Source organism: Meleagris gallopavo, chromosome Z (assembly GCF_000146605.3).
Source record: "Meleagris gallopavo isolate NT-WF06-2002-E0010 breed Aviagen turkey brand Nicholas breeding stock chromosome Z, Turkey_5.1, whole genome shotgun sequence".
NCBI classification, from domain to species: domain Eukaryota; kingdom Metazoa; phylum Chordata; class Aves; order Galliformes; family Phasianidae; genus Meleagris; species Meleagris gallopavo.
Window position 1 is genome coordinate 31,674,007 of NC_015041.2, and position 10,393 is coordinate 31,684,399.

Genomic DNA, 10,393 nt, shown 5'->3' on the forward strand with positions numbered 1-10,393 from the left:
ACTTGTAAGCATCCAGTTTTTGCAGCAGGTCCAAAACTATCTCGTCATGGATCATGAAGGGCTTATCCTGTTCCCCGTCCTTATCTACCAGCGCAGGGAGCTGTGTTCCCAGGGAGTTACAAGTCTTACTATTAAAGACTTAGGCAAAGAAGGCATTAAGTACCTCAACCTTACCCCTATCCTTGGTGACCAGGTTGCCCTCGGCATCCAACAATGGAGGGAGATTCTCCCTAGCCTTCCTTTTGCTATTAATTTGTTTATAAAAGCATTTACTGTTTACCTTAGTGGCCAAGCTCAGTTCTAACTGCGCTTTGGCTTTTCTAATTTTCTCCCTGCACAGCTTCACTATATACCTGTAATCCTCATAAGTAGCTTGCCCACTCTTCCAGAGACCATAAACTTTCCTTTTGTTCTTGAGTTCCAGCTGAAGGTCTCTGTTCAGCCGCCTGGACTCCTGCCCATCGGCTCGTCTTTTATGACATAGGCGTGGTCAGGTCCTGCACATTTAGAACAATTTCCTTAAAATATTCCCAGTCTTCCTGGGCTCCCATGCTCTCCAAAACTACCTCTCAAGGGACCCTCTCAACCATGGTCCTAAAGAGGTTGAAGTCTGCCCTCCGGAAGTCCAAGGTGGCAGTTCTGCTGACTCCCCTCCGTGGTTCAACAAGGATAGAGAAGTCTAGCGTCTCATGATCATTTTGCCCCAGATGACCTCTAACCTTTACATTCACCAGCAGACCTTTTCTGTTAACGAACAGCAGGTCCAGGATGTTGCTTCTGCTTTGTCAGCTCCCTCACCAGCTGTGTCAGGAAGTTATTTCCCACGCACGTTAGGAACTTCCGGGACTGTTCCCTGTCAGCTGTATTGTAGTTCCAGCAGATGTCTGGGAAGTTGAAGTCCCCCACCAGTAAAAGGGGGAGTGACCTAGAGACCTCACCCAACTGTTCATAAAGCATCTTGTCCACCTCTTCATCCTGGGTGGGTGGCCTGTAGCAGACTCCCACAATAACGTCCGTCTTGTTGGCTTTTGCTTTTATTCTGATTCATATGCTCTCAACCCTGTCATCAGTATTATTAATTTCTACGCATTCATAGTCTTTTTTTAACATAGAGAGCTACACCACTGCCTTTCCTACCCGGCCTGTCTCTTTTGAAAAGCTGGTAGTCCTCCATCACTGCACTCCACCTGTGCACCACGTTTCCGTGATGGCAACTATATCATGACTTTCCTAACACACAGTGACCTCCAGCTCCTCTTGTTTATTACCCATGCTGCGTGCACCTGAGCTTGGTCTCCTTGCGAGTGGTAAATTGGATTCTGTAGTTGGTAAAAGTTATCTGGATTTCTTTCTCCAAAATCCAGAAAACAGCCTTGTAAAATGATTTTGCAGTGGCAAGAAAAACTGCTATTAGCCTTTTTGTTTACTTCTCAACAGTTTCTTGAGCATAGGATAGGTCTTAAGGATATTCAGAATCAATTTTTGTAAGGGTAAAATTTTCCTGATGGGAAATGTCTTCTCTCTTTCTTAGGAGCATACACACTGCTTTGATACCTGAATCCATGCTCAAGAAGGTTAGAGTTTCTTTGCTGATAGTGATGATCAGAGTTTCTGTGCAGACAATTCTTTTCCTTTCTAATTCATAGAGATTTTTATGGATGGTAGTAAAGGGGAACCTTGTCGAAACCTAGCCAGTCTTGCCTATTCATCTCTTCAAGGAGAAGCGTATTCAAGAAGACAGACCAAAAAGCATAATTTTCCTGAATTGAACAGTTCCTTCTTCATTCAGTAGAAATTATAGCCAGTTAAAAATTGATGAGCCAACCCTTGTCTTCAGCAGCTATCCCCAACTGCTGAAATAACAACTGAACTAAGGTTTAAATTTAAATTATGTCAGAACAGCTCAGAGAAAACCACGTGTGAAATTTTACAAGTGTAAAGGAAGATTAGGTTGTCTTTCAATCAGGTAGTTGTCCTGTACTTAACTTTACCTAGACTATTAGATAGATAACTATAAGTTGATATTTGTGAGAATTGCTGTATTTAAATCCAGTATTACTGTACTGTACTATTTCAACCATTGCTGTATTTGTATTGTTTTTTTGTTTTATTTCATAGGACAAAGTTGGAGAATTTGCAAGAATGAGTAAGATTGAATTACTTGAAGCCACTGAAAAATCTATTGGTCCTCCAGAAATGTATCAATTTCACTGTAAACTGAAAAACTTAAAAGAAAAAGAAAGAGAACTAGAGGTAAACTTGTGTATTGTATAGACAGATATGAATGGCTGTAGGGAAAGTCACATTATAAAATTTAATGTGAGGTCTTAGAGATTTTTTTATGGATTGTTGTTCATTTACCAAGTCTGTAGTAAGTTATTTTACCCAGCAGTGCATATCTTTCACATCTTATTCACTCTCAAGCTTGAAAGCACTAAGACACATGAAAGCAAGTATTCTGCACATAGAGGTGAGGGGATGCCTGCTGTGATGCCCTCATGATTTTTCTGGGTTCCTTGAAGGACAGTGACTGCTTTCTGGACATACTTTTTATGCTGTTTTAGGAACCACAAGCTTTGAAGAGACGTTCGTTTGTTTTAATCTTGATTTCTATCATTTGTGGATAAGATTGTTACCTCTTGGTCCTTTTTTCCTGTCCTAAAATTTTGACAAATGAAAAGGATTAGCATATGTGATACGCTGCAGATTTGTCCTTTTGTTAGCATGCGGGGTCTTTCCCGGACACTCATCTGTGCTGTGAATTTCCCAGTTATCAAGTTTTGTAATCTTTACAGAAATAATGTGTTACTCAGTGCTGAGAATGGTGTCTTGGCACCTATGTTCTGGAAAGTGGCTGTTCTTGTCAGAACAGGTGATTCTCCTAATCCTTAGTTCCATTCCTAATATTTATGCACACACATGTGCACTTCCATTCATGCACAGTGCTTCAAAATAACAATCTTGGTATTTCTGTTACTGATCTCTGTGAGATCTTTCATAAGTGTTTTCACTACTTGTGTTTAGCAGAATCAGCCTGTAGGGATGAAATGCATCAGGAAACTTTAATAAACTTTAAAAGGTTTTCTTCAGATTTAACTTGTATTTGTTTTCATAGGAGGCATTTAATGAAGTTACCTGAAAAAGGTGCACAACTATTCCAGTTGTATTGTTTCCCTATAATTACTGCTATACTAAATTGTCCTCTAATATTAAATTTTGGCATATTTAATGTTCAGCTGAGGTATAGATGACTTCTGAAATGTGTTTTCATGGAGTAGATACTATAAAATATGAAAATGTCTGTTCTTACAGAATGTGTGCAAAGACAAAGTCAACTCTTTGGAAAAAATGAAACAGAGGGCTGAACGATACAAACAGGATGTTGATAGATACCAGGAATGCAAGCGCCATCTAGACCTAATTGATATGCTTCAGAGAAAAAGACCTTGGGTGGTAAGTTTCAATTTTATACTCAGTGATTCTCTACCATAGTTTTCCTAGTACAGCAATGCTAGTACTGTGCTGTGTTAAAGGAATTAGTGTTAGATTAGGTTACAGCAGCTTTCTTGAAATATTTTTCATGTGTACAGAAGTAGGTATTTTGAAAAAGAAATAGCCTGAATAGATTTTTTTAATTAATCATGTATGTTTACAAGTAGATTAATTAAATAACTAAGAGGAAGTGATGGCTGTGGTAGTATCACACTGATGGGCAGCTAAGCTTGATTACAACATTCTTTAACTTCCCCCTCTCCTCAGAAGAATTAAGATAAAGACAGAGATTGCTCAGCAGGTACTGGCAAAACAGGCTCAGCATAAGGGAGTTTCACATAATGTGCTGCCTACTGCTATAGTGAGAAGCTAAAAGCAAACCAAAACTGGCTTTTCAGCCCATTCTTCTGAGCAGCACAGAGGAATGTGGAGTGGGGGCTTGTAACTCTTCATCTTTGCTGTCGCATCCCCTGTGGTCACTCCCTTCCCCTGTTCACATGGGGTCTGTCCCATGGAATGGCATCTTTCCCAAACTTGTCCTTTCTGGGCTTCCCACAGGATGCGGCTCTCCAAGTGCTGCTCCAGCATGGCTCCCTACCATGGGGCCCACCTTTTAGGACTGTACTGCAACACCACAAATCCCCATGTGCACCAGCTTCCCTGTACCTTCTGCTCTTCCATGTGTTTCTCTCCATGGGCAGTAGCTCCATACCCCCGGGGCCTGCTTCTTCTGGGTGCAGCCTCCCTCAGGCCACATTTACGGCTGCACTATAGGCTCCTTCATAGTCTGCACATGGAGATCTGCACCACCCTGCAGAGAGACAGCCTGCTGCTCCTGGACCTCTCCTGCACAGCCTGCTGCTCCATGGACCTCTCTTGAGTTGCTGGAAACTTACGTTCCACACCTGGTGTACTTCCTGTCCTCCTTGTGCACTGACATTGGAGGTTGTATGTCTGTTTCTCCCTAGTTTTTTACTCCTTTCCCCCAGCTGCTTTTGCATGGCAGTTTTTGCCTTTCTTCAGTCTGCTCTCTCGGAGACACACCCAGTGTTGGTCATGGCTCAGCTCTGGCCAGCAGTGGGTCCCTTTTGGAGCAGCTGGAGCTGGCTCCGATCTGACATGGGGCAGTGCTGGGCTCTGCTCACAGAGGCCACCGCTACAGTCCCCACCTAACAAACCTTGCCATGTAAGTTCCATCCAGTGGTAGATAATGCAAACTTAGTTCTTACAGATGGAGCTTGTATTCTGTTCTTTTTTGTTTTGTTTCAAAGCTTAGAGTAACAAGGGCATATGCAGAGGACCAGAGGCTTTCTTCATGCCTGTCAAATCCAGCACACTTTTTTCCTCCTCTCTTACCCTACCTGTGCATATCTCTTCCTTCTCCTTTTGCTCCTCTGAGTATCTCTTTTTTTCTTGTAAACATATAACAATCATTGGACCACATATTTTTGTTTTTTTCTTTGTTTTCTCCAGATGATGTAACATGAAAAAATAAACTGTTTCTAGTAATGACTCAACCTTAGCTTCTTTCCCCAAATTCCCAATTTCTTAGTAATAGCATTTTATTTTTTTTTTATAGTTGCACTGCTTTCTATTTCATCTCTGAATGCTTCTTGCATGTAGGTTGGACACCCTATATATGTGTCTAGGGGATCAGGCCCAGCCAGCACAGGTTCATGAAGGGTGGGTTGTGCTTGACCAATCTCATCTCCTTCTATGACTGGGTGACCAGTCTGGTAGATGAGGGAAGGGCTGTTGATGTAGTCTACCTAGACTTTAGCAAAGCCTTTGACACGGTCTCTTACAGCTTCTGCTAGGGAAACTGGCTGCCCATGGTCTGGACAGATATATACTTCTTTGGATAAGGAACTGGCTAGAGGGCCGTGCCCAGTGGGTAGTGGTTAATGGAGTTAAGTCCAGCAGGCAACCCGTTATGAGTGGTGTCCCCCAGGGGTTGGAACTGGGGCCCATCTTGTTTAATGATTGATGACCTAGATGAGGGGATTGAGTGCACCCTCAGTAAGTTTGCAGATGACACCAAGTTGGGAGATGGTATGGATCTGCCTGAGGGTAGGGAGTCCCTATAGAGGGATCTAGATAAGCTGGATCGCTGGGCTGAGGTGAATGGGATGAGGTTCAACAAGTCCAAGTGCTGGGTCCTGCACTTTGGCCGCAATAACCCCAAGCAGCGCTATAGGCTTGGGGATGAGTGGCTAGATAATTGTGAAGAAGAAAGAGACCTGAGGGTGCTGGTTGATGCTCAGCTGAGCGTGAGCCAACAGTGTGCCCAGGTGGCCAAGAGGGCCAACGGCATCCTGGCCTGCATTAAAATAGTGTGGCCAGAGGGAGCAGGGAGGTGATCATCCCCCTGTACTCAGCACTGGTGAGGCCGCACCTCGAATACTGTGTTCAGTTTTGGGCCCTTCACTACAGGAAAGATGTTGAGGCCCTGGAACATGTCCAGAGAAGGGCAACGAAACTGGTGAGGGGTCTAGAGCACAAGTCTTATGAGGAGCTGCTGAGGGAGTTGGGATTGTTTAGTCTGGAGAAGAGGAGGCTCAGGGACCTCATTGCACTCTACAACTTCCTGAAGGGAGGTTGGGGTGAAGAGGGATTTGGCCTCTTCTCCCAGGCAATGAACAGGACCCGGGGAAATGGCCACAAGTTGTATCAGAGGAGGTTTAGGTTAGACACGAGGAAAAACTTTTTCTCAGAGTGGTCAGGCACTGGAATGGCCACCCAGGGAGGTGGTGGAGTCGCCATCCCTGGCTGTGTTCAAGAGGCACTTGGACAAGGAGTTGCGAGATATGGTTTAGTAGCTTGTGGTAGCAGTGGTAGCGAGAAGATGGTTGGACTAGATGATCTTATTGGTCTTTTCCAACCTTGTGATTCTATGATTATATTGACTTCTTTGATATTTGTAGTTGAAGATGGAAGCTTTTTGTGGGTTTTTTTGTTTGATTTGTTTTTTTCCATGTCTGCTTTGTGAAGTTTTCTTTTTCCCCTGCCTTACTTGTGTTTACTGCAATGTTCTATGGTACTAGCTCTAACCTATCTAGCTCCATCCTTTTCTTTCTCGTAAAGTTTTCTGTGGTTATTTGCTTTGTAGCTTAAGAACTTCAGCCTAATTAATGCTCCAAATATAGATGGGCTAAATAATTACCTTTTTTGCATTTATCCTGGATGAATTTAGAGGAAGAGTTGTTTCAAGCAAATTTCTTCTGCTATTATCTGTCACCTGAGAACCATTAAATGTGCATGTTGTTCATTGAAGACTAAATGATCTCTGTATCTTCTGGTCGTAGTGATCAATAATGGGAGGATTACTAGAGTAGTCACTCTAGTAGAAGCCTATGAATGAGATATTTCTCTTAAAACTTTTGTTCAATTACATAAAATGTTGAAGCATCGTTGAAATGGAAGACAAAAATCTTTAATTATATTACTTGCAACTCCTCCAAGGAATATGAAACTGTTCGTCAGCAGCATGAGGATGTAAAGCAAAAGAGAGACCAGGCCAAGGAAGAACTGAAGAATCTGAAGGAAATACAATCTCCACTGACAAAAAAAATTCAAGAATTTGAAGAATGTTATAATAGTCTGAATATGAAAATCAGAAATACAGTAAGTATTATAAGTATTCAGGTGTTCTTTGTTCAGGTTTGTAAAGTGTAAAACAGTAGAATCTTTCTTCCTAGCATGCCATAATATATTTTAGAATAATTTTTTGAAGTGCTCTTGGCATTGGTTCTGCCTTTTACACATCTCTGTTCCTCTAAAGCAGTAAAGCGTAAGGAATGCATTTCGTAACAAACCTTAAGCATCCACTCTGAAAGTCTACTCTTCGCATTACAAGAACAGGCGTGCCTTGTATTTTTCCTTCAGAATTTTCAGGGATATTGTGTTAACAGCTTCCCTAAGTTAGATATTAAATCTGATGTATGTTTTCAGCTGATCTATACTTTGCTCGTGGATGTTCTTTGTATCTTCTAAAAATATGGCCAGTTTGATGGATAATTTAGGCTAAATTCGACTTTTGTGGTCTAACAGCTTTTCTCTAATGTGTAGCCTTTATTGCATAAGTAGGGTATAATATTTTTAGTAGACAGTAGTCTCCCACCAGTTGTGAATATTATTATGCAGAGAAGAATTTAAATGGTTAGCCTGCCTGTGCTTTATAGCTGTGTCTAGTTTTTGGGTAGCTTTTCTTTTTAGGGATCAGGAAAATTACAATTTTTGTATGACAAATAGTAAGGTACTGTTATTCACAGCAGGACTTAACTATTAAGTACCCAGTCAGTCTGCAAACGTGATTATACGTGTAAGCAGTAAAAATTTTTAATAGCTAGCCAAAGTTAACTAGTAATACGAGACTGTTTGCTGCAGTTAGTTATATTTGAAGGTAACTGATCAGGTCAAAGACTTGTTGTATAGACATCTGTGGCACCTTCTGTAAAGAAGCAGCAGTGGCATTTCACAGAAATGCAGAATTGTAGGTGTTGGAAGGGACTGCTGGGGATCATCTGTTCCAACTGACTGCTAAAGCAGGTTCCATACAGAGCACAGAAAAGCTTTCTGGTGGGTTTTGAATATTTTCAGAAAAGGAGACTCCACCACCTCTCTAGGCAGCTTGTTCCAGTGCTCTGTCACAGTCAAAGTAAAGATGTTCTTCCTTATGTTTGTATGAAACTTTCTGTGCCCATTGCCCTTAGTCCTATCCCTGGGTACCACTGAAATGAACCTAGGCCAATTACTCGTCTCCTGCACTTTAGATAATTGTAGGCACTGATATGATCCCCTCTCAATCTTCTCAAAGCAGAAGTCCCAGATCTCTCTTCCTTTCCTTGTATGGAAGATGCTCCAGGCCCCTCACTATCTGGCTTCTGCTGGATCCTCTAAAAGGTTGCTGCCTTTGTTGAACTGGGAGCCCAGAACTAGATCCAGTACTGAAGGCGTACCCTCACCAGGACAAAGTAGAGGGTGAGAATCACCTGCCTTGACTTGCTGGCCACACTCTTTGTAATACATGCTAGAATACCATTGACACCTTCTTGGCTGCAAGGGCATGCTGCTGGCTCATGGCCAACCTATCATCCAGCAGGATCCCTAATTCCTTTGCAGAACTTTCTAGAAGGTCATGTTAGCACCTAACCTATACTGATGCATGCAGCCACTCCTCTTTAGGTGTAGGAGTGTAGGAGTTTATACTTGGTCATGTTGAGCCTCATCAGATTGTTGTTGGTGGTGTGTATGCTGTTTTTGTTGTGGGACTTTTTGTTTGTAATTTTTTTTAATAAGTGCTTTTTCTTAGGGGAAATTTAACAGTTGATAGTCATGGTTATTTCTATTACACTGTAAGGACTTACATTCCTGTGAAGTGATAAGCTTTGTTTTTGTGGCCTGCTTTTATCTTGCTATATTTTAGTCATATTTATATTAATATTTTTAATTAAATGTTATGCTGATCTGTTTAAAACTAGAAGGAATTCTGCTGCAAACCATTGTTTGGATTTGGAGAATAAATTACGTGTTTTTGTTTTACAGTATTCTAGAAGCCAAAAAGTTGCAAAGAGGGAGAGATGTGACATTTGCAAAAACAATTCATAGAAGTCTTACTGAGATGTTCTAGTACTGCTTTTCAGTGCTTACTTTCCAGTATTTTGACTGTGTTGTAGTGTTCTATATATCGTTATGATGCAGCATTTCCAAAACCAGCATTTTTGTCTGATGTTAAATGATGCACGCAAGTCTAACTTGGATGATTAGTATGCCATCTTCAGAGCCCCTGCAGAGTCCTAGATTGTGCTGAGAGGCTTACGGGAATCTATTGTATGTCTAGGTATGTCTTCAACATCAGTACAACAACAGACAAGTTAAAAAGAGGTTTCATTTAACTGTGTATCTTCCTGTGATATTGTTCAGTTAAGAAATACCCTTGAGATAAATAGCTGCCCATTAATGTAGGTAGACTTTATTTGACATTATTAGAAGTTACGTTAAAGTTATGCACTCTTACTCCTTGGACCTCTGCACCAGTAGGTCTTTCTTGTGTGTTGAAACTCCCACATAGCTTTTTTGTTTGTTTGTGGAAATAAACTCATTGGAAGTATGCTCTTTGTTGCTGTGCTGTCAGGAGGTAATTGCAGAGATGATTATGCTGTAAATCAGGATGAGTTGATTAGTGAATAATTTTTATTATAAAAACAGTATAACTTCAATTTTGCCTAAAAAAATTTTTTTTTTTAAACAAACTTTCAGATGAGCATTAAGAGAAAGTGGTTTAACATTTGAAGTTTTCCCTGTTTTGAACACAGACCTGTAGGGAGCTTGATGGTTTTTAGGCCCTTTGGTTGAGGCTTGTATCTGTTACCGAATACCTCTAATCCTTGCTACTTATGAAAAGGTTATTCTTGGCTTGAGAATATATGTAACAGAGGTAAACTGCCTTGTTATTATGTGTTGCTGCGTTTTGTTGGCAAAAAGCCAGGCCCAGCGTTACAAATTTTGCCTAGAAGAGGGGGTATAAAAGTAAAGGAGTTAACAAGATCAATTTATGCCCGTGACAGGGGGCAGTAGGCCCCTGCCCTCCCCTTCCCACCCCACAAAATGGGAAGCAAGGGAGGAAAACAAAAACAGCAGCAACAATCTATGGAAGAAAACTTATTTTACTAACTATGGTATCGGAATACAAGATAACACAATAAAATACAATCTGATTGAAATTGAAACTAATAGATCAAATAAAATAAGAGAGAGAGAGTTCCCAAGACCGATTCAAACCTGAAAAGCTTGGAACGGCCAGGAAAGCACCTCCAGCACCCGCTGCCAGGCAGTAAGAGACCGCCCCACCCGGAAGGGCCACATCCCATGGCTTCTGTAATGTATAGGGATAGGTGCCTGG

General features: G+C 41.4%; 1 protein-coding gene across 1 annotated transcript in view; it reads left to right on the top strand.

Moving 5' to 3' along the window:
• The first annotated feature begins 46 nt into the window (after positions 1-46).
• SMC5 (structural maintenance of chromosomes 5) overlaps positions 47-10,393 on the top strand; it is a 322,808-nt gene continuing 312,461 nt past the window's right edge. The window contains exons 1-4 of the mRNA XM_019610207.1: positions 47-193; positions 2,119-2,253; positions 3,313-3,453; positions 6,955-7,116. Coding sequence (XP_019465752.1) covers positions 47-193; positions 2,119-2,253; positions 3,313-3,453; positions 6,955-7,116 — 585 coding nt within the window. The remainder of the gene's footprint in view (positions 194-2,118; positions 2,254-3,312; positions 3,454-6,954; positions 7,117-10,393) is intronic.